Raw genomic sequence first — 24,774 nt, 5'->3', positions numbered from 1 at the left:
ATGTCTTCCACCTCTGACCTTCGATCGTCAACTTCACCCATTGAAGATCCATTGTCACCGTTTTATCTCCACCGCTCAGACCACCATGGCTCCATCATCATCACTCCTAAGCTGACATCAAATAACTACTCATCGTAGAGCAGATCTTTCTTGCTAGCACTCTCCATTCAAAACAAATCTAGGTTCATAGATGGCTCGATTCCAGAACCTGATGTATCAGATAAACTCTTTGTGCCATGTACAAGATGCAATAGCCTCATCCTTGCCTGGCTTCTTGAATCAATCTCACCACCTATAGCCTCTACGGTATTCTACATCAGAAAAGCATATGAGGTTTGGGAAACTCTGAAGGAACGCTTCTCTCAACCAGACGATGCAAGAATTTGCAATCTCCAGTTTAATCTCTACAACATCTCCCAAGGTACAAGATCTGTTGATGCATATTTCACTGAGTTAAATTGCATTTGGGAAGAACTTAGGATTTACAGACCGCTCCCACATTGTAGTTGTGGCATATGTAACTCAGCTTGCTTTCAAACTTATATAGATCAATATCAAAAGGATTCGGTATTTAGATTTTTGAATGGACTAAATGAGTCATTCTCTGCTCTTCGATCTCAAATTTTGATGATGAAACCCTTTCCTTCATTGAATAAGGCATACAATCTGGTGATTAGGGATGAGTCACAAAGGAATTTATATCTGCATACTATGCCTATCATAGAGTCCTCTGCCATGGCCACAATGACAGAAGGAAAGGTTAAGTCTAAGGTGGATGTTGTTTGTTCTTACTGTCATAAGAAGGGACATACTAAGGACAAGTGTTATAGATTGATCGGATTCCCACCAGATTTCAAGTTTTTAAAGGGAAAATCACCTCTTAAGAAAGGAAATGTATGGTCTATTAATAATGTTGGCCCTGTTACATCGAAGGAAGAATGTGATGAATCAACTGAATCTTTGTCTTCACTGACTCTTTCTAAGCATCAAATTCAAAAGCTAATGTCATTGATCAATGATCATATTGCTGATGGTGAGAATGAAGAACCAACAAATCCACCCTAAGTGAAAACTTCTCTCGTGAATTCAACATTATCTGGTATAATCCTAAACCCTTTATATATTTCTTCCGATAATTTGCCCATTGAGTCATTAGGTTGTCTGTTTGCTGCATTACATTCTTATTCTTGTCATAGCAACAATTATTCATCTAATGCACACAGTGCATTTTCTTTTTCTAGAGCAATCCCAAATGTTTGTAATACATCTTGGATTATGGATATAGGGGCTATAGATCATATAGCTTGTTCTCTAGATAAATTTATTTCCTCTAAACCCGTACATAACATGTACATTCAGTTACCAAATGAAACAAAGGCATTAGTTTCACATATAGGCAAAGTCAAGCTTTCCTCATCACTCATACTAAAGAATGTTCTGTTGGTGCCTTCCTTTAAATTCAATTTGATCTCAGTTACTGAACTTACCAAGTCCAAAAATATCTTACTGTTGATTACTGATTCATATTGTATTGTCCAGGAACTAAGTTCATGGACAATGATTGGGCTTGCTAAAGCCATTTCTAGACTATACTTTATGCAGGACAAGTGGGATGCATATACTCTTAGTCAAGCTAAAGTTGAACAGTTTATTTCCTTTCCTTCCAAGTTGTTTTCCAATACTTGTAAAAGTTTGCCTAAAAATTTTGATTTATGGCACTTTAGGTTAGGCCATGCTCCTTTGAATAGAATCAAACTTATTCATGAAAATTGTGCTGATGTTTCCTCTGTTGAAAGTTTATGTTGTGAAACGTGTCCAAAGGCAAGGCAAAAACGTTTACCTTTTCCTATTCATATTCAAACTACTGTTTCTTCTTTTGAATTGATTCACATGGATATATGGAGACCTTATTCTACTACTTCTTTGTTTGGTCACCATTATTTTTTAACAGTTGTTGATGACTTTAGTAGATTCACATGGATTTTTTTAATGCGTGCTAAATCAGATGTCAAAACCATCATTCCAGCATTTTACAACCTTATTTACGCCCAGTTCAATAAATCAATCAAACAGATCAGATCTGATAATGGACTTGAGTTCCAACTTAATGAATTTTATTCTGCTAAGGGTATTGTGCATCACTTATCTTGTGTAGATACACCCCAACAAAATAGGGTAGTTGAGAGAAAACATCAACACCTTTTGATTGTTGCTAGAGCACTTCTTTTTCAATCATCCTTACCCTTAGAATTCTGGGGAGATTCAGTCCTTGCTGCAGCTCATATCATCAATAGAATACCATTTTCCATTATAGGAAATAAATCTCCATATGAATTGCTTTACAACAAATCATCAGTTTATTCACATTTGAGGGTTTTTGGTTGTTTATGCTTTGTTTCCACCCTCAAAAGAGATAGAACTAAGTTTGATTCCAGATCTAAAAAATGCATCTTCATAGGTTACCCTATAGGAATCAAGGGATACAAGGTATATGATCTGGAAACCCATCAAACATTCATATCCAGAGATGTTGTATTTCATGAGTCCATTTTTCCTTTTCAAAAGGGCAAATCATCATCTGAATCTATGCATTCTTCTTTTAATGATCCTTGTATTTTACATTGTGATACTTTGTCCTCTGTTGATTTTTCTTTTGATCCTAGTAATATTGCTTCTGTTCAAAATTCTTCCACCAGTTTTTCTTCTGATATTTCAGCACCTGTTTCCTCCAATTCAACAACTAATATTGAATTTGAAACCAACCATGACACTATCTCTATTGATCCTATTCCAAACTGTGACTCTGAAATTTCTTTTGCAAATCAAAATCCTGCTCTTAGGAAAAGTCCTAGAGTCATTAAACGACCCAAATACCTTGAAGCTTATGATTGTCAATTACCTTCTCATGCTAACAGTGTCACAAACCATCCCATCTCCCAATACTTATCACCACAGCAACTCTCACATTCCCATAAAGCCTTTACCACCTTACTAACTAAAATTCCAGAACCAAATCATTATCATCAAGCCATTCAGTATGATCAATGGATCAATGCAATGCAAATTTGAATTAGATGCTTTGGAAGCCAATGGGACATGGACAGTTGTACCTTTACCTCATGGTGCACATACAATTGGGTGTAAATGGGTTTATAAAGTTAAACTCAATGCTAATGGCACAGTAGAAAGATATAAAGCTAGGCTTGTGGCAAAGGGTTATAATCAAAAGGAGGGTCTTGACTGTAAAGAGACATTTAGCCCTGTTGCTAAATAATCAACTGTTCGTGTGCTTTTAGCCTTAACTGCCATCAAAGGATGGACTCTTACCCAATTAGATATTGATAATGCATTTCTTAATGGCGATCTTGATGAGGATATTTTATATGACTTTGCCACAAGGATATCAAATTAAGGGGAGTTTCCTTCTAATGTTAAGTTAGTTTGCAAGCTACACAAGTCTTTATATGGGCTAAAACAATCTTCTCGATAGTGGAATGCAGAATTCACAAGTGTTTTATTGGAGTTTGGCTTTTGTCAATCTTTAGCTGATTATTCCCTGTTCTTTAAAAAGACAATTGATGATGAGATACTAGTCCTTCTGGTGTATGTTGATGATATCATTATTTCCAGCTCCTCTTCCAATGCTACTGAGCAAATTATAGAGTTCTTAAAGTCCAAATTTAGGCTTAAAGATCTTGGCAAATTAAAGTATTTCCTTGGTTTGGAAGTTGCCCAATCTGAAGCTGGCATCTCTATTTGTCAACGTAAATATGCTTTTGATTTGTTAGCAGAATATGGAGTTCTTGGTTGCAAGCCTATCACTACACCTATTGATTACAATCATAGGTTAAATAAAGCTACAGACACTGATCAGTTGGCTAATGCAACTAATTACAGGCAGCTTGTTGGTAAGCTTCTATATTTGACCTTTTCTCGGCCCGACATTTCTTATGCTGTTCATATATTATCCCAATATATGGATAAACCCACTCAAAGTCATTTACATGCTGCTTTTCGAGTTCTCAAGTATATCAAAGGTGCTCCTAGGAAAGGCATCTTACTTTCTTCTCGATCTTCTTTACAATTAAAAGCAAATAGTGACAGTGATTGGGGAGGGTGTCCTGATACTAGGAGGTCTGTCACAGGTTTTTGTGTCTTCCTTGGTGATTCTTTGATAAGTTGGAAATCCAAGAAACAAATGGTTGTTGCTCGCAGCTCTACTGAGGCAAAGTACCGTGCAATGGCAGCCACTACCTGTGAAGTAATTTGGTTACTGTGTTTACTAAAAGATTTGGGCATTAATCATATGCAAGCTGTTTCTTTGCATTGTGATAATCAGTTTGCACTACATCTTTGTAAGAACCCAATTTTTCATGAGCGAACCAAACACATAGAAATAGATTGCCATTTCATAAGGGAGAAAGTTTTATCAAGTATCATCTCTCCTACATATGTTCATACCAAGTTGCAGTAGGCAGACTTATTGACCAAGGCTCTCCAACCTGGTCCTTTTTCTTCACTCTCTGGCAAGATGAGTATGCATAACATACACACTCATATTGAGGGGGAGTCTTAAGTATAAATTAATCATGTTTATATTGTAAATAGATTATTAAAGTTAGTTTAGTTAGCATGCTGTTATTTCGTTGTAGTGTCTGTATATAAATAGTGTGAAAAACAATTGTAAAAGTAACTTTATAGAGAAATGAAATTCAGGGGACATTCCCGATTCTTCTTCTCCCTTTTTCATCTTTTGTTTTTGTTTGTTCTCACTGTTTTGTAACTACCGGAAATATATGCTCAATGAAAAAAGAACATTGTGTCTTTGTTTTCATGTTTTTCTCTCGGCTTGATTAAGTTTCAATATTTTTTTAAATTCATTCTTTTGAACACGAACTTCAACTTTCAAATCAATCAATTTAAATATATTCAAGATTCATACACCAAATCTAATATTTAACTACCTTTATGTTTTCCAAGTGATCATCACACTCCTAATTTATAGATCTTCTCAAGCCCCATTGGGTGGATTATTTACTAGCCAATAACATTTCAAGGTATAACCAGTGACACAATATAAGCAAAGAAATTGATTAAATTAAGGTTCTTTTTTCTTTAATAAAGGAAAGATTTTATCTAAAATAAGGAACCAAATTAAAGTCACATACCGTACAATTGAAGCTTGAAACAAATTAAACCCTCTAGACGTCCTATCTTTTTTTTCCTTCCTCGTTAATTAAAGATGCATGTAGCAAAATTTTCCACAATATCGGATAATTGGTTTCCTTTATAGTAACATGATATAACATTCATCTTTTTCCGCTGATTTGATTAATTTAGCGCAAATGGACAAAGGAATCGAGAAAGGCATGAGCCAACTTCAGACCCACCTTGACCTCACCCATTGTTGTAAGGTGAAGATTATCTGCTTTAAGAGGTAATCCCTTGGCGTCCACACACTTGACAATGGGCAGGTTGATCTCCATCTGAGCTTTTCTCACTATCTCTACAAATGCTTCTCCAGATGCAAGTGCCACCTGAAAGTTGATGCACAACATTATTAAAGTTCAAGGTTTTCTGCTTAAGAATTTTTAGTGAAATGCTTATTCTATCAAATAAGGATATCTTTATCAATAATTTCTGAAATCAAAACTTAGACAACTGTTAGGCCAAACGGAGAATCACGTACCTTATTCAATTAATGTTCTCTACTCAAAATTTTGTAGTGAAATACTTGTTCTACAACCCTAAATTATTGAGAGCAATATCTGGAATTGATCTATCAAGTCCACATTAGAAGTATATATATATTTTTTTCCTTTAAGTACTGAATCAAGAGCAAAACTTAAGAATAAACTTAAGTGAATACTTGATATTGTTTCAAAAGTATTGCAGCAATCTTTTTGTTAGGCGAATAAAAACTGCACTAGTTCAACTTTTGATGGCTAAAATATTTGGTTATACGAAGTAACACTTGAACAAAATTAGACTGCTGTCTCTATCTGATTTCTCCGATACATATAGATATGATCTGTCGTGTATAGTCTGCTATGGACATCGTTCACATACACAAACAAGTGGCAAGAAAATTTATCAAATAGAATTAAAGCTTCACCAAATTATACCTTTGTTCAAATCAAACAACCAAAGCCCCCAATCTGGAAAATAAATTGTCGCAGCATATATATATGTGTGAATTTGTTTTACAAGTCAAATATGGACCAACAAAGACCTTCTATTTCTCAAGCAATAAATGCTGCTAGTGCTACTGGCAAAGGCCAAGAGATATGGTTTGCACAGTTAAAATGCAAATTAATCCACATGTTTTGTGCTTGCAGCATTTATACTGAAATGGAAACCTTCACAGAATTAAAAGAGTTGTTCCGTAAAATTTATGGCCAACTATCTCTGGATGCATGGCAACAACCCGAAAGAGATGTTGCTGGTAGATGAGAAATCTTAATTCATTGAGCATCAATGTTTTCTATAACTTCAAAAACACAGCTAAGAATTCGAAAAAGTACAACTAAACGAAACTAGCGACAAATCTAAGTAAACAACTGGAGAGAACAAATTAAGTAAAAACCTGGATAAATGGGAGAGACGGTAGGTTTAGATCAGAGCGCAAGTCCTGAATGAGCTTCTCCAACTTCCCTTTATATGCCTCAGCATTCTCTTTAGTACCAGCATCACTCTCTCCTTGATACCACAAAATGGCCCGAATCGCTCCACCATCCTTCACTGACTCATTGGCACGCGTCACCAATTGATTATACAAATGACTCCCTCTTGCCCATTTGCTTATGGCAGTCCCACCAACAGCACAAGGGACCAGACCCAACACGCCAATCCCCGAGCCACGAGTTCGAAGCTCATTAGCAAATGCCATCCCGGGTCCAACCCCACAAATTCTTCCCACATCAATGTCATCATGGAGGGGGTCGCGTGCTTCTTCCCAAGTGAGGTTAGCAGTGAGTCGGAGAATGGAAGGGTTGGGTTGGCACTGTGGCGGGACACTTCCGTCCCACTTGCCACTGGCAACGCCACCCCGGCCTGCCATGTTGCTCTGTCCTGCTAGGATAAAGACGTCCTGAGCAGGGTTATCCCCTAAAATTGAACGGGCAAGAAGCAACATAGAGAACAATGATACCAACTTGAACATGTTGCTTGAAAGGACAACCATTACACTTCTTCTTTTCCCTGATATCTTTAGTCTAGGAGTAGAATTATGACACTGATTTCTTGCTGGTGCTAACGTATATACAGTGAAGGTACTCAAAAATGTAGGTTTTTACTTAATAGTAGTAATAAGTTCGAGGAGCTTTGAATTAAAGATGGATAGGTATTGCCTAATGTGACACTTTGGTCAGTTGAGTGAGGCAGTTTCGCACAATGATAGAGAAAGTTGCAACTTGGACTATTTCCCTTGATTATGATTGTGAAGCTTCAGAATGGATTCCCATAACCTAAAACTAGTTTTCATATGCAAAACCTAAAACCAGTCGAGGCATTTTATAGTTTTTTTACTAAACCTATTTAAGCTAATAATTCATTAAATGCCACATTAATTAACGAAAAAAGAAACTTAACTAGTAATTATAAGTTCTTATACATCAATAATTAATACTTAAATGTTTTATAAGGAAACATAATATATAATACCTGGATTTAAGTTGAAGATGGCATGTGAGGTGGAGTAGCATGACTAGCTTGCCGAATATAACTTGAGATGCAAGTGGATTGAGTAATATTGAGACATTTGAACCCAAACTTGAGTTCGAATTGAGTCTGTATAGATTGAGGTCATCCCCTCAAATTTATAAAAGGCTAACTCTGAGTCCAATAACATATACATTTTTTATATTCAGGTTCCTGAAATTTATAGGGGACTTTTGAATCATAAAATGATGAAATTTCTTTTATTATTGTTTAAAGTGAAACAAAAGGCTGACATGTTTACTAATTTTTAATATAAATATTGATATTTAAAAATTAAAAATTTTGTTGCATTATTGTTTAAAGTAAGATTGAAATATGGACAGGTTTTTTCTAATACATTTATTTTTTGAATCAGGGCATTAAAAGATTTCAATTCACAGACGAAATATAATTAAAGATAAAGTTCTTGCTATGTGTGATTCCCTCTGAAACGATACTAGTAATTAAAAAAATAAGGATAATAGTAAGTCTTAAGTGAGGATACTAAAAGACATTGCGAATTGTCTATCTGAAGTTCCGTGAAGAGCCAAATTTCTAGGACCCAATCTCAAAGATACAAACAAACAAATTAAGAGATTGAAATTTAGATGCACTTGACCTCCACTGGAAAAAAAATTTAAAACACCAGTCCCATCACTTACGAATTCTCTGGTAAGTTCCGGACAAAAAATAATGTGTTTGGTGCAAAATGATGTTATCTGAAGTTGGTTGTCAGTCTGTCAATGGTCAGGTTATTCACATCGAACAATCACTGTTGCTGAATAAGTTAAGGTAACTGGCAATTTTAACACCATCAGATTGATTCCAGCAGCCATTGCTGAATCTCAGATTCTCAGTTCATATATAATTCCTTTTTATTCTTATCCTAAATATGAACAGAGAGAACAATAAAAAATTTAGAACCTATCCCTATATGAAATTAAGGATCATCCAAAGACATCTTAAAAATTGAGCAAATATTAAAAAATAAGGAACGAAACTTGAAAAATTGGTTGGAGCATCGTTGCAGCATAATGGGCTGGATGTGAACCGAAGGAATGCATTAGCCAACATCTCCCCAAGTCTCACCTGGGACAGAGTGGTGAGATGTAGACCATCTGGTCCGAGTGGCAGTCCCTTAGCGTCCACGCATTTCACATTCGGAAGCCCTATTCCTAACTGGGCTTCTCTCACTTCTTCAATGTAAGGTCCTTCTCCTGATGCTAGAGCCACCTACCAAAGCAACTACCAATATTAGTCATATGTTTACTTATTTACCAAAGAGAAATTTGTTTTCTTAATCATGATCAGCCTTAGGTTTGTTGTAGCAATATGCAACTTAATTGTATATACCCTCCAACTCTTCTGTATAGTTTTAATTATCTGAAGCAGTTGGGTAGTGGCCTTTATGAGTTATTTATATGTTGCTTACATAGCAGAGTCCTGTCTCTATCGCATAAGCCACTCTGCCTGGATTCTTCGGACTTTCCTTCAACCTCAGATCTGAAATGCTTGTTGTAGGAGAATATACAAATCATGATTCAATGTTTAGGTCAAATTCAAGTCAATAATAATGTTTTTTTTTCCAATGCTCCAAAACTGATACCAAAAAAAGGAAAGATCTAGGGTCCATCACGTAGTGTTGCCAACTAGTATAAGATTTTAAACTTCTAAGAAGCTAGGAAAACCACCCAATTCCCTGAACTTTGTGCAAACGTATGATAGCAATTCTGACTACTGAGAGGCATTTTTATATAGAGATGATACCGAACAAGGTATCGAAGCAATCCCATCTAGGATCTAATCAAAACTTTTGACTCAGTTTTCAATAAAACTGATCATTGAAACAGCAAAAGCAAAATAAGATTTCATTATTCTACGAGACAAAATCAAAGAAAATCAAATTAATGAAGGAAAAAACAATCACACAAATGGTACCTGGAATATTGGGAGCATAGGTGCCTGAAGATCAGAGCGTAGATCATTGAAAAACCTTTTCAATCTACCTTTATATAATTCAACATCTTCTTGACTAAATGTGTCAGTCTCCCCTTGATACCAGAGCATCGCTCTGTATACTCCTCCGCTTTGCAGGGCCATCTGAGCCCTCTTCACCAGCTGCTCATACAGAAACTGCCCTTTCTGCCATTCGCTTATAGCAGTCCCTCCAACGGCACAAGGCACCAATCCCACCACGCCAAAGTTGGAGTCCTTGGTCAAGACAGCATTGGCAAATGGCATTCCAGGTCCAATCCCGTTTGTCTTCCTGGCATCAATGTCAGCATGGATTGGCTCACGGGCTTGAACCCACGCCAGGTCCGCACTCAGCCTGATGATTGAAGGGTTTGGCTGGCACTGTGGAGGAACTACACCGTCCCAAGTCGGAATGCCCGTTGCAGTGTCATTGGCTACACCTCCACGACCGGCCATGTTACTTTGTCCGGCCAGGATAATTATGTTTAGTTTCTGTTGAAGTAGATTTTGACATTTTACTGGTAAGGCGTGAGCCAGAAGAGCCAAGAGAATGAAGGAAAGCATCCGGCGGGAGACTTTGCGGCGTACTGTCGCAAAAGGGAGGTTGATCTTTCTGTCTTTCAATCTATTTATCTCTCAGGAGTCATCACCATGTTGAAAGCAAAGATGGTTGCTTCTTATATGGTTTTCCAATTGGTTTTTTTTTTTTGTCTTTTATTGTAATATTCCATTCTCTCATGTTTTGGTCACCCATGTGGGATTTTCATACGAAGCTTGAATGTAACTATTTCATTTACATGATTTAAATATGCTATAATATTTCACCAGTTGTATAGTCAAAGAAACATTGGTCTTAGACTCTTAAGAAATATCCAATTATTTTTATTTTTTTTAACAAAAACTTCTACTAGAAGGTAATAATTTTTTTTTATATAATTGAGAGAAGGAGGATTCAAATCTTATTATTTAATACGAGATCATGCATCAACTAATGAGGTAAAACTGTTCAGGACATAAAATATTTTTTTATATGAATTGAATGCTTGAATTAGAATGTCATAAGAACATAATTTATTGAACTTGAAATTCATATCATAAAATCTATTATAAAAGTGAATGATATATACAAATATAAGTCTAATCTTATTAATGATTTATTTCTATCTTACTAATTAACTAACAGAGTTGTAATATAACTGTAACTCAATATATATTGTAATCCAATTAAGTTATAGTATTGTATAATAATTCTTAACTAAGATTTTGTATAATTATTTTAATAGAATTCAAATTATTTTTAGATGAAAGAGAACAACATCTATTTGAAGTTTCTAGTATCATAGAAGAGAGGTGACAATTTCTTTATCAAACAGGTTCCGAAATATTATAAAAAATGAGATGGTGTGTTTAGCGTAGGGGTGGGCATGGAGCCCACGCCAGTGCTCACTTGTCTTTTAATTCCAATACTGGCACGGTTGGTGGGTTCAGCCTTGTGAGAAACTGGAAAGTTTAAAGATCATAGAGTGGAACAGTGAGTGACTGAGCAGGACTCAGCGGTATCTTTCCACCAAATAATCCATTATCATCCTTGGATTAACCTTAGAGCACTCAAACTATTGGAAATGCAATACAACACCGCCCAGTCAATGCTTCATAATTTACTAGCGGATTTGGCCGATCCTAACTTGTTTTAAACCGTCTATATATGTCACGTATATAATATACTAATTGCCGAGCTGGATTGTGAACATATTAACATTAAAGGCAGATGAGGGCAAATTTATCTGAATCCGAGGCTAAACAGAAATAAGTATAAAAGTGCGCCTTAATGGGACCTATAACTTCTCTTTACCACTTCGTAGACATGAGCCCAACATATCTGACTTCAAGGCCACAGTTTCAAACTGGAGTTCTAGAGAGGCCCAGCTATACCCAGATTCGGTCCAAAGTCAAAGCTAATTAAATTTCAAGTTCGGCTGAGCTCATGACCATACCCAAACTGAAATTTCAGACCCAAAAAGAAAAAGACCACACCTTGATTAATACGAGTTAGGATAGGTTTGGAATTCACAGTTGAACAATCTAAAATTTGATTTTCCTTAAGAAAAAAAGCCACACAGTATTTGAGATTGAGATCTTTCTGCCCCCCTATTCTCATGCATCAACAACAAAACAAAGTTATTATAAACTTCAACTATGCAGGGTGTTGGTCTTGTTGGACTAATAGAAGCCACCTACGTTTTTACTTGAAAATTTATTCTAGTTCCCGTCCTTTATATTGCAATTCTTTCTCATTTGCATTAACATATGGTTGCCAAAATCTACGGCTGCCTAAAACAGCGATCAGGTAATGATTAATTATCCATAATTACCAGAATTTAAAATAACGCAAAGAACACAGAATCATACTTAGTTGATGTATCGAAATCATTCTTTATTTGAATTATCAGCTCATCCTTCCCCTGCGAATTGTGTTGTTCTTGGTGGCCCGAACTTGGCCTTTTAGTTCCAAATTTGGGTTAGCTTAAACCATTGCTTGGTACTTATTGCCTAGCTTTAAATTCTTACTTTTTTGGTTTTTTTGAGGTTAAATGATGATAACCCTTTTGGCTCTAAGCTCTTACTTTTTTACTCACCCCACCCAAATTTTGCATTAATCTGAGGATAAGTAAATTGACTGGTAATCAATCCCTAAGCCAGATTTTCTTTTTCTTTTACCGAGGATATATAAACTCTATAGCATAGTGAAAACCTCAAGGAAAACGTTTCCATAGACAGAAAAGTCTAGGGCAACTTGGATTGATATATTTCTATACTTGAGGGGGAGAACTTAATTCCAACAGCTGCCTTACCTTGCATGCGATGAACCATTAAACGCATGCGCGAGGAAAATCCGTCTAGTCGTTTACTTGCCAAGGTTGATTAAGCAATTAACAAAGATTTTGGGGTCAACTTATGAAAAATAATGCCATCCCCGTTTGATTGTAATGTCATATAGATTTGAAGCTATTAAGGGCAGGAGTGGATCCACCCTCTCTTGACATTCACCTGACCCCAATTCCAGATTGCTTTACAAAAGTAAATACAACTAAATACAAGTTAACTTTCTTCATCAACCAATGATTAAAATCAAAACACTCTTAGACATTAATTTTTATTTTTAAAATGTTAAAGAGAGTGTAAATGATTGTGACATTTAAGTAAATGTGTGAGTTTCAAACATTAATTTTTATTTTTTAAATGTTAGATTTATTTATTTAAAAATTTAATATTATCATTTGTATATTTTTTAATAATTTTCTAAATTAAAATAATAAAAATTAATACACAATAAACCAATGGATTTAATTTTAAATCTCTCCAAGGTTACTTGAACCTTGTTTGGTTAAATCTAAATTCGGGCTTGGGTGACCGACATCCTTCTTTTCTTTTTTTTTCTTTTCCTTTTTTTGTTCTCAATTATAGGAATGATATATAAACCAATAAAACCCCTTAAATCCTCATTTCCCCTTCCCATCTTTCTCTCTATACATTTTCACTTTTTCTTTCCTTTTCTTTCGTAACAAAACCCAAATCCCGACTGAATACTACCGCTACCTTTGCCTTCCTCCGACGCTAGTAAATCCAAAAAAATCACTTTTCAATTCCTCTGCTTATCCTCTTTGCTTTAATCAGTTTATTTTTTTTCAAAATATCTTTACTTTCTCAAATCTAAAGAAAAAAAACCCTTGAACTGAGCACCTAAAACCTTAATTAACCTTAAAATATTAGCTTCCTATAACATTATTGAAGATAAATCATTTAATCGTATGACGATGTCATGGCAAGATGTTTATTCATTGGCAATCAAATGGAAACTGTTGTAATGATCGCTCCTCGGTCGTTACTGGCGTTTGAGACCTTCGTGAGAGAGACCCGCCAAATCCTGAACAAGCCTTAATAAAAAAACTTTTTAATCATTATACACATTTACCAAACCGTATTAATGCTTAACCATGTATTCTTGCGTCATAGTTTAAACCATAGACATATTGAATCCATTCGATCCTTAATGCTTATATTCATAATTATTTATACCTTGAAGTTTAAAGTCTCCAATTTGTCATCTATATCCAAATTAATATCTGTTTACACCTTACACAACAAGGTATAACAGTGGAGCGACTCGGAGTGGAAGGCTAAGAAGTGCATTTACCTATACTGCAGTAAATGTCGGAGTGTTCAACTACTCATTGGAGGTTTACTTATCTGCAAAAGGAAACAAGGGGGTGAGTCTCACAAATTCAGTGATCATAGACTCTGTGAGTAGGGTGTAGATGGGAAACAAGTAAACAGCAGATAGGTTTGAATCTTAAAATGCATGATTATAAAAATAATTTAATTCAAACGGAAGTTCGTGCCTTTTATAAAAGTCGAGAATTTCTTGTAAGTTGTAATCAGTCAAGATGTATATTAAATCAATGTAAGTAAAATTTTCAACATTGAAATAGGTTAATAACCATTTTCAAATCAAATCATTTCAAATATCATTTTAAATCTAGTGTTCGTAAAGGATCTCTGCCGTCAAAATTATTTCATGTATTACTCAAGTCAAATCAATAAAATTGAGCAAGCTCCCGCGAAATCAAATATTATTTAAAATCATGCACAAATCATAACTCGCCTCATACACGAGGAGTTAAAATTCATTTTACAGTAAAAATAGGGGAGCTGCAAAAAACCGTCTAGTTCCATTTTCACCATGCAAAGAATTACAAGTTTGAAAACCCAAAGAGATATCACTCTCGAGTAGGTAATAGTAATAAAAACTCGTGGTCCCACTACGACGTAATAACATCCGGGAGTATCGCTTCCATCAGATTTTCACATGCCATGGCAGTCTCAACGATGTTGGCTGACATCGGAGAAATCATGCGGTTGCAACCGCATAATCACTAGTGGCCTAGTCACGTATACACATATCACAGGCCGTGGCCCTCGCCACACTTAATCGCCCGTCAGAGACCCAAAGGTTCTCTAGCTAGAGCTCACTCATGCACGAGGGTCACACTTAACCCTAAGTGACAGCTGGCCTACTCTCGAATCTCTCAGTTTAAAAAACCATTTTTGAAATTACGTTATGTCTTTGAAATCTCATTTCGAAACTATTTTCAAAGCATTTAATATAGAGGCATGATAAAATCCATTATTATTCGTATAACATAAAATCTGTGCATGAATTTGAAACAACCATTCATATGGTGAATATACATTATAATCATGGATACACACCACACAAATATAAGGCACATTTTTTTATATAAACCGTCTTGAAAAGCTTGTCTCCCAGTTTAAAACACTTTACATATAATTTATACATATATATTCTAAACATATTCAAGCATCATAGCAATCGCAAATTTTCTAGGATTCTACTAGTTCATGCTTTCCACAATTTTTACGTGTAAAATAAACCATACGTAATAGACATCCCATACTTACCTTACAATAGCGGGATACTACGTCGCTATTTCTACTTGTCGATCGCTCGTTACTTCGTTCGGCACACCAGCACAGCTCACTTCCTTTATTTTTGCACTTTCACTTTTTCTTTCACTTTGAACCCATTATGCACACACAGGTTTGATGGTTTATATGTCTCCAAATCTTCTTGAATGAAGCCGATCTTGCTTATTTCTCTTGAATCTCGAAACCCACTTGATATATTATTTTTATTTTTTATTATTTATTTTATTTTTTTTTATTTTTTCTCCTTTCTTTCCTTTCTTTCTTTTCTCTTTTTTATTTCTCTCTTTTTCTTTCTTTTTCTCCTTCTCTTCCTTCACTCTCAATGCCGACAACACTATCCCTCTTTAGCCCTCTCATATCGGTGGCTTAATCCCTCTTAAACTCTCACAAACTGACGGCACAGCTCTCTTACAAACTGGCAGCAACAACCCTTCCTTTCTCCCTCACAAATCGGTAGCACAATCCCTCTTTTCTCTCTCACAAACTGGCAACAACAACCCTTCTTTTCTCCCTCACAAACAGGTAGCACAACCCCTCATTTCTCTCACAATTATTGTAATTGAATGCTGCAATTGTTGCAGTATAGGTTGGATTCAAGTTAGAGAAATTGTCATAATTCTACTCATAGGATCATAGATTATAAACAACTAATCTAATGATGTTGGAATCATTTGTCACCATTATAGACCATAGGATGAGTCAGATTGGCAGTTTTTGAATAGTTTCAATTATTCGTAAGAATTTCATAATAAAATATATGATTGGTTACTCAAGTTTTGCTCTCTAGTGAAGAGTTCAATTCTAGATTTGGTTCTCACACACCAATGGTCCTTGGACAATGTTTGCTATTTCTCAAAGCATGAAAAGTAAATATCTGGTTTAATTCATTAACGACATTATTGTTATAAATCCTCATTATTGGTGATACTACAGAACATTAGATTTAGCAAAGACTATAATGAGGGACAAACTTTTTGTGCACAACAAGGCAGATGAAATTATTGATATATCCAAATAGGGGAAATCATAAAAGGTAAGTACAATTTGATTGTTTTTAGATCTGTTATATAATTTTGCCATTGCCCATCTTCTTCATGTAACAGAGCATTTGATAGTTTGCAATAATCATTTATCCTCTAAATGAGCGGTGCTGAAAGAGTAACTTTTAAGATTTTTCAAGTTATAAAGGATTAGCGTTAGTGTAAGGTAGTTGTAGGTTCAAATCTTACCATTCTAGGAAAAAGGAATAAGGAAAAATGTAGTGTCCTGGAGAAAGCACCTAATTGTGCATTAATTGCATAGATAGGACTGTGTTTGTTGCTGCTGACATTTAAGTTATAGGGGTGATTTAATTTTGTAGCTATTTTGCTTGTAACTTAACAATGGTTGGCATGAAATTTTAAGAAATAGAAACCTACATGAATGTTTAGAAAATTTGGAAGTGATTAAATATAGCAATTATTGCAAAATTTATGGCCATGATATTATAGGAGAGATTTTAAATTGATGGATGTTGAAGATGCAATAACATATTTCCTTCCTAGAATAAATAAAAAATTTATTTAATTAAATAAATTAAAAATAAAAAATTATAAAAAAAATTTATTCTTGTAATTGAAATTTATTCTTTGGAACATAAGTAAAATAAAAGTTTAATGCAGAAAAAATTACAGGAGAAATTGTCGTATTACAAAAAATTTAGGTGGAATTTATTTATTTATTTTTTAATTATCATTTTTTTCTCAGTCTCCGTAAACAACACTGTTTGGTCAAGTGAAACCCTACCCCATTTCTTCTCATTCTCATTTTCTCTCTCTTCAAACCGCACCTCCCCAACACTTTCCTCTCTCTAAAAACATTGAAAATCACCCTTGCTTTTGCCATTCTCCAGCTGTCGGTGAGCCAGGTACCCTCTTCTCACTTCTCCTTACTGAGGAAAAACCCTAAAGAGACCCTAAACCTAATGAAAAAAAACTCTATTCCAAGAGGTTTCAAGGATGATACCCTCTCCCCTCTCCTACTTTTGAGTGTTATTTGGTTGCGAGTATTTTGTTTGTTCTTTTCCCTTTTTGGATTCTGACTGAGGTTTTTCATTTTGGGCATGGATTTGACTGCTAGAATGTTTTAGGCTTTTTTCTCTCTCTAGTGTTTTTTCTTCCTTATGGATTCTTTCTATCTTTAAAGCCACTCGGGAGGTGGCCGTTTTTGCCATCTCCCGCCGACCACTTCCTGCGCCTGGTCTTTTTGTCTGTTTCTCTTTTCCATTTTCATTTTTTTTTTCATTTTCATTTTCGATTTTCAACTTATTTTTTGTTTCTAGATAGTTTTATTCTTTTTCGCTTTTATCTTTATATAGGCTCAATTATTATTTTTTAGTTAATATATTTATTTCCAGTTTTTAGGTGTCTACCCTTTGGGTTTACAAATCACCAAGACCAAATACTTTGAAGTAACAGTTGCCAAAGTTTTGGCTTTTTTGTGTTTGATCTGTCATATAAAAATTTGGGTTCTCTTTGGTTTCAGTAGATGGTTATAATTTCCCAATTACAAGAACAAGTAAATACAATAGTTGCCCTAGCCTTCAACACTTTTGGGTCATTGCAAAGAGATGCTCCACCCGTTAGGCTTTCCCCAAAGTACCCAAAACCCCCTGTTAATCCCACCGAGGACTTGGTGAATTTCCTCGACCAACCTAAGCTCATGAGTGTTGCTCTAGTTAAGGCTGCTAAATAGGTGAGGATGGGTTATTGATTTTATTAGAATCATGTTTTTTTTAATACCATAATCAGTAGTATAATTAAATAGGTTTTTTTTTTATGCAGGAAGTTCACGCAGGGCCCAGTTGCCCTATTAATTTTATTAACAACGAAATGAAAAGTATGAAAGAGGGGGACCTGAACCGTACCTCCGAGTTACATGATCATAAGAAAGCTTTAAAGAAGTTCCTAGAGTAGGGAAATCTGTTTTACGTGCATAACTTTTGATGCTACAGTAAAACCGATATTCCCTAGTATTACATTGAGGCAATACTAGAATAAAGTTTGGAGCAGAAAATGTAAATAAGACTAGCACCTAGAAAGAAGTGTTTCATTTTATGACAATATTTTTTGCTATTGTCATAAAATTGAAACACGTCCGTATTACAAATTTCTATGTGAGTAATAAAACATGAAAAATAAACTAGGAGTACTACTCCTTTACATTCATTTAAAACGAATATAAGCTAAATTAAGGTTTAGGGTTTAGGGTTTTTTTTTTATGCTGGAATTTCTCGCAGGGCCCAGCTACCCTGTTAAGTTTTATTAATTATCGAAAAAAATTAAGTACAATAGAGAGGGGGACATAAACCGAACCTCCAGAATTACAAGAGATTGAGAATAGTTCATAAAAAAGCCTAATGAGGAAAATGTAATTTTATGTGCATATTTGTGAATGCAAGTATAAAATTGAAACACTTTCCTGTTACAAGAGCTTAAAAAATTACTAAAGAAAAAGGCACAAAAAGAAATTAGGAGTACTACTCCTTTACATTTATTTGAATCGTACATAAGGTAAATTTAATTTGTCTAATCTAATAAATCCTCTAAGCTTACCTTCTGCTTGTGCAAATACCTGCAGGTTTTGGTGCGTATGCCCCTGGTTGGAAAGATAGTTTGCAGCCTGGTTCCCTTCTCTATGAATGTGTGAAATCCGGAAAGAGAAAGCGTTCAAGCATTTTCGGATGGAAGCTAATAAATATCTAGTCTGAGATGAACCCTGAAGACCCTCCTGTATCATTTGTACAACTACCTGTGCATCCATTTTTATCTAGACTCTAGATACGTTGTACTCAATACATAAAAGCAGACCTCGATGTAATGCCAGTAATTCTGCCTGTAATGAATTATGGGGTCCAAAATTCTCAGAGAACGCAAAAATCATATTACCTGTATGGTCTCTAAGAAGACCACCACCACCAGCATTCTGGAAGGCATCTTTGGAACTACCATCGACATTTAGCTTAAACTCATCTATTAATGGACGATGCCAGCAAATAATTTTTGGCGGATCCTGGCTTTTTCGATCAAAACGGAAACCCCAATGTGTAGCAATATCATGATCACCTCGCCATTGCCATTGGCGTAACAAAGTACCCTGAGATAGTTGCCATAACAATTTCATAATACGCCAAATAACTCTATTCGGATACATCCCAAGGCCTCTATGTTTAGCATCATTTCTTTCAACCCAAAGAAACCAAAGAATCAGCAAAGGCAATAATATTCGAATATGTCCAGGTTTAGTGTAATCCCCAGAATAATACCAAGCATGAATAATTTGCATAACATTATTGGGATTAAGAACAGATATTTGAAAGAATTTTGCAAAATAATTCCAAACCTGTTGTGCAACCGAACCATCCCAAAATACATGCATAACCGTCTCTTCCGATCGACAACAAAGGCATTTCGATGCTAATTGGAAACCTTTTGATTTCATCAGTAACTCCACAGGAATCCAATTATTCACTAAACGCCATAAGAAAAATGAGACAGTAAGTGGGATGTTTGTGTGCCAAAAAAACTTACCTAATGGATGACTAGGTTGTCTTTTGCGAAGTAGTTCCCATGCACTATTGGTAGAAAATTCTCCATTGGGCGTTAAAGCCCAATATGCCACATCCTGCTGTGTACAGCTTATAGGGATCTTCAATATCTCATTCACAACATTAGTTGGCAATACAGCTCTCAACTTGTTTACATCCCACTCATTATCATGAAAAAAATAATGAATTTTAATCATGGAATTAGAAAATGTAGGGAAAGATTTTATCAATGGGTCATCTCGAAACCAAACATCGTGCCAGAAAAATAAATCTCCTTTCCCAACCCTCCACCTTATCTGCTGGCCTGTTGTGTCTCTCCCAATGAGCATTCTCTTCCATATAGGTGAATCATTTGGTTTGGGATTCACTGTGTGAGGGAGTTGGCCAATACAGTACCTAGCTTTCATATATCGAGTCCACAAGTTATTACATGTTTGGAATCTCCACCAAAGCTTCGCAGTGAAAGCCTAAAAAACATCCATCAAATTACGAATACCCAACCCACCTTTAGAACAAGGTAGTGCTATTTTTCCCCATGCTGTCCAATGCGTCTTCTTACTATCTAATGAACCTCCCCAAATAAAGGAATTAAAAAGTCTCTCAATTCGTTCAATAATCATAACAGGCGGTTTTAGCACTTGAAGCAAGTAAATCGGTAAAGATGACAAAACACTTCTTAATAAAGTAATGCGTCCACCTGGAGACAGAGTTTTATTCTCCCATCTTGTAATGCGGTCCCGAATCTTATTAATAAGGGAGTCAAACAACAGTACCTTCTTTGGTCCTTTGTATAGAGGGGCTCCCAAATATGTGACGGGTAATTTTGTTTGTTGAAATCCTGTGGCTTGTGCAATAATCTGGTATCTCGAGCTAGACACCCTATTGGCTGTGATGAAGCTACTTTTGTTAGGATTAAGCTTCTGCCCTGAGTTCTGTTCATACTCCTGCAAGAACATTAACACTTTTTGCAAGGCAGCTTTGCTTCCATTAGTAAAAATCATGACATCATCCGCAAAGGCGAGGTGACTAATATTTATGGAGCATCCAGATTGATAATGTAATGAGCAATATTGAGAGAATAAATTATTTAAGCCACGTGATAAATATTCAGTAGCAAGAATGAATAATAAGGGTGAAATTGCATCTCCTTGTCGTAAGCCTCTCTCAGATTTAAAGTACCCAACTAATTGCCCATTAATCAATAGAGAAAACCAGCAGTTCGAAATGCAGCGTTTAATCATATCTATCCATTGAGCATTAAATCCAAAATTTTCCATCATCACATATAAAAAATCCCAATTTAGTCGGTCATAAGCTTTCATCATATCAAGTTTCAAGACAACATTACCTCCTCTCGATTCATGATTCAGTTTACCAATCAACTCCTGGGCCAATAGTATGTTATCACTGATGAGTCTACCTTTCATAAAACCACTCTAGTTTTCAGATATCAAGGAAGGCAACACTGTAGACAACCGGGTTGCCAATATCTTGGTGACAATTTTGTTGAGGACAATGCATAAGCTAATTGGACGAAAATCCCTCCATTGCATTGCATCCGGTATTTTTGGTAATAAAACCAGAGTTGTAGAAGTAACTCCTTGTGGCATCCTTGCTCCTTTAAAAAAATTCTGAACAGCATCGAGAAGGTCATCTGCGATTATATTCCAACAATGTTGATAAAAGAGAGAGGAAAATCCATCCGGACCTGCCACACTATTTTTATCAATTGCAAACACTGCCTCATTGACTTCAAATAATGTAGGCACTGCACATAAAAAATCGTTATCACGATTATTTAATAAACAGGGAATTAAGGAAGCATTAAACCTGTTGTTATCACTGCTGTCAGCCTTCAAAAGCTTAGCAAAATAGTCCACTGCTGAATTTTTAATCAGCTCTTGATCCTCCACAACCAAATCATCACAAGTTTGAATCCGAAATATTGAATTATTCACTCTTTTTTTCTACATTTGCATGTGGAAAAACCGTGTATTGTTCTCCCCTTTTACTAACCACTTGACTCCAGATTTCTGCTGCCAGTACGCCTCTTCTACACTGAACAAATGGTTAAGTCTAGCGTAGGACAAATTCATGCTTTCACGATTTATAGGGGACTGGTCTTCCTGAAAACGCTTTTCACTTTCCTCGGCTTGTTTTTCTGCTGCTCTAATATTGCTGAAAATATCACCAAACACATTTATTCCAACCTTTAAGAGCTCTTTTAAGCCTTTGCTGCTTCAACCAAAAAGCCTTCATGCCTAACTCCTGCATCGGCAATTTCCAATTATTAGCAACAAAATCTAAAAAACCATGATGCTTTACCCAACAATGGAGGAACCGAAAGGAGGAAGGTCGCTGAGCACTGGAGCTGGAGCAGAAAATTAAAAGCGGACAATGATCTGAGCCATCACGGTTTAAGTGCTGGATCCGTGTAGAAGTAAAATGAGAGGCCCACTGCTGATTATAAACAATCCTATCTAATCTTTGAAACATCAAGGAATTTGTCCACGTGAATTTATTGCCCTCAAAACCGACATCCATTAACCCACAGTCAAGTAAGGCATTTGCAAAATCTTCCATGGCACCCGTGTGTGGGTCTGCACCAAACAGTCTTTCATCCCTCCTTAAAATCACATTAAAGTCACCTCCAGTCAACCAAGGACCCTGTACATCATCCACAATACTTCTCAAAAAGTCCCATAAGGCATATCGTTCCATTCTAGTACATTTTGCATACACAAATGAAGCTTGGATGGGAATATGAAGCCACGGAAAAGATAATTGAACATGCAGGCATTGGGGATGATCAAATCTTGTTGTGCAAATGATACCATGCATCCAAAAAATCTAGATTTTGTGAGAACAATTAAAGGTCTCCCCATCAAAGCCTAATTTTCTCCTAAAAAATTCAATCCTATCAACACGCACCATCGGTTCCAAGATAACTAAAACCTTTATTTGGTGCATCATCTGTAGTTTTTTAATTCTCCTTTGGATTACTTTACCAGCTACTCCTCTCACATTCCAAAGTAGAGCACTGATCATGGATAAGTTCTGGTGGTTAATTGCTTGGAGATGGATTCATCACATGAACCATCTGTTAACTCATGAGCTTCATTTTCTGAATAATTATCCTCTGAAGGGATATATGATATTTCACTATCTGACTTTCTTCTCCTAGAAACCATAGGATGGTATTCGATGAATTGGTTACTCGACTGCTCTCGGGAACCCACGGGAAACTCTGAGCTGTTTCTATCACCTGCTTGGGTTTGGCTTATCTGCCTTTGGCTTTTACTCACCTGTGGTCTGGAAGCTACTGGACTTTGTTCCCTCACCGAATATCCTTCACTGCTGACATGAGAAACAAATGCATGAGACGAGATTGAGCTGTGTTCTTTGTTGAAACCACAGCACGTTTCCCCACACACGGTGTTACAATCTCCAGTTTCTCCTTTTTCACGTGTGCATGTATTTGATGAAACAGTGTCCTCATTTCCAAATTGTTGTATATCATTTTCCTGTCTTGCAGAATCTGTAGAATGAGTACTGGGATGATGAATAGTATCGAGTTGAAGACAGCCATCTGGGCTCAGTGCACTGTTACCTCTGAGTTGACTCAGCTGTACCACTCCCCCGGAAATATTTTCACTCCCATTTTGTTCCTTTTCAATGTTCAAATTTTCCTGTTCCGACCACTGCTTTTACTCTTCAACTGCTGTTTTACCTCCGGATTCAGCTGATCATGCCCATGTACATCCACCATAGATAGTCGATCCTCAAGGTCTCTGTTTTTCTTCTTTTTGTCTTTCCGGCACGACACATGACCTGCCTCCATCGCCCATTGAACATTTTCAAAGCCTCAAACATTCAATATACTATCATTCGTGTCTGCACCAGTCGTCCAACTCTCCTCCATCGTTGCATGCACTGAATCACAAAAACCCGAGCTATCATTTATTCGTGAACTAACGAAATCTCCTACTGTGTTGAACGTCCGAGCATTCAAGATCGCTGCACCCTTCTCCGTTACGGTTGGTAAACCGTCTGCCTATCTCCTAACACTGGCTGGCTTCCTCGAGTTGATCCCCACCATCGCCGGCTGCGTTTCTTCTCCCTTCGAACACTTTTCAAAAATATGCATGGTACTATTCACCTTCTCTGTTCTCCCCTATTTTTTAGTATCAAAATTTCCATCACCCTCCACTACCTCTAACACCCCAAAACCATTAAAGATCTGAACAGGATTTGCTCCACTGCCCTCAGAATTGATTTCCACACCATGTGAGTCATTTGCCTCGCTTTTACCAACTTTTTCTACTTCCACCCATTTCACACTCTGTTTTTTCGATTCCATTCGAACCACATCCTTACCTTTTTTGCCTGGAATCCTTGGTTTTGCTGGTTTTTCCCGGCACAGTAGTTTTTCTTTCTCCATATTTTTTTCTTTGTCTAAACCTCTCCCCTTACCTTCTTCCGTCTCCACAATCTTCTCCACGTCCTCGATTCGGGTTGACGGAACTACATACTGCGGACTGCCCTGCTTCGCCTTCTTGTGACCCATCACCAGACATGTTGAAACACTGTGCCCCACATGGCAGCAGTGGGTGCAATAATTTGAAAGCTTGGCAAACTCCACCTTCTGTTGGAAGCCTCCGGTGATGCCTCATGTGCGTCTGTCCCTAGTAACGATCCAAATCTGTTCAAGTGGGGGTTGTTGGCAGTCATATTCGACACAGACCCAAGCCATGCTTGGTCTGGAGCCATTCGCCATTGTCACGACCCAAATTTCGGGTCATGACCGGCTCATGGATCCAATGGACGTAATCCACTAAACCCAAGCAAGCCTATTATTTATCTTACTTATGATTCTATTTATTATCACTAAGTCCTATTTCATGACTTTGAGTAAAAATAGTGATATACATTGTCAACTCGTACTGGCATTATTTTTTTAAAATTTACATTTAAGTTCATCTATACATAACAAAATAATACTCGACCTC

General features: G+C 36.3%; 4 protein-coding genes across 4 annotated transcripts; 2 read left to right on the top strand and 2 right to left on the bottom strand.

Annotated features, from left to right (window-relative positions):
- Positions 1–1,065, top strand: LOC18591130. The gene is made up of 2 exons (XM_018125456.1): positions 1–134; positions 183–1,065. Exons 1-2 carry the CDS (start codon positions 1–3, stop codon positions 1,063–1,065), a joined length of 1,017 nt encoding a protein of 338 aa, XP_017980945.1.
- Positions 3,090–4,474, top strand: LOC18591128 (uncharacterized mitochondrial protein AtMg00810). Its single transcript, XM_018125455.1, has 2 exons — positions 3,090–3,122; positions 3,572–4,474. Exons 1-2 carry the CDS (start codon positions 3,090–3,092, stop codon positions 4,472–4,474), a joined length of 936 nt encoding a protein of 311 aa, XP_017980944.1.
- LOC18591152 (probable carbohydrate esterase At4g34215) lies at positions 5,337–7,265 on the bottom strand. Its single transcript, XM_018125454.1, has 2 exons — positions 6,587–7,265; positions 5,337–5,537 (listed from the first exon to the last, which is right to left on the bottom strand). The coding sequence occupies exons 1-2, from the start codon at positions 7,181–7,183 to the stop codon at positions 5,337–5,339; spliced, it is 798 nt and encodes a 265-aa protein (XP_017980943.1). The 5' UTR covers positions 7,184–7,265.
- LOC18591153 (probable carbohydrate esterase At4g34215) lies at positions 8,522–10,295 on the bottom strand. The gene is made up of 2 exons (XM_018125626.1): positions 9,637–10,295; positions 8,522–8,931 (listed from the first exon to the last, which is right to left on the bottom strand). The coding sequence occupies exons 1-2, from the start codon at positions 10,234–10,236 to the stop codon at positions 8,629–8,631; spliced, it is 903 nt and encodes a 300-aa protein (XP_017981115.1). The 5' UTR covers positions 10,237–10,295; the 3' UTR covers positions 8,522–8,628.

The sequence above is a fragment of the Theobroma cacao genome, chromosome 8 (genome assembly GCF_000208745.1).
Source record: "Theobroma cacao cultivar B97-61/B2 chromosome 8, Criollo_cocoa_genome_V2, whole genome shotgun sequence".
Lineage (NCBI taxonomy): Eukaryota > Viridiplantae > Streptophyta > Magnoliopsida > Malvales > Malvaceae > Theobroma > Theobroma cacao.
The sequence above is the reverse complement of the archived record's forward strand: the minus strand, read 5'-3'. Positions and strand labels throughout refer to the sequence as shown.

Coding starts and splice junctions, on each gene's coding strand:
- LOC18591153 (XM_018125626.1), bottom strand. CDS start 10,236: ATGCTTTCCTTCATTCTCTTGGCTCTTCTGGCTCACGCCTTACCAGTA. Junction 8,932..9,636: donor CTATGCTCCCAATATTCCAG/GTACCATTTGTG, acceptor TTGCTTTGGTAG/GTGGCTCTAGCATCAGGAGA.
- LOC18591130 (XM_018125456.1), top strand. CDS start 1: ATGTCTTCCACCTCTGACCTTCGATCGTCAACTTCACCCATTGAAGAT. Junction 135..182: donor ACATCAAATAACTACTCATC/GTAGAGCAGATC, acceptor AAACAAATCTAG/GTTCATAGATGGCTCGATTC.
- LOC18591128 (XM_018125455.1), top strand. CDS start 3,090: ATGGGACATGGACAGTTGTACCTTTACCTCATG. Junction 3,123..3,571: donor AGTTGTACCTTTACCTCATG/GTGCACATACAA, acceptor TTCTTTAAAAAG/ACAATTGATGATGAGATACT.
- LOC18591152 (XM_018125454.1), bottom strand. CDS start 7,183: ATGGTTGTCCTTTCAAGCAACATGTTCAAGTTGGTATCATTGTTCTCT. Junction 5,538..6,586: donor CGTCTCTCCCATTTATCCAG/GTTTTTACTTAA, acceptor ATCAACTTTCAG/GTGGCACTTGCATCTGGAGA.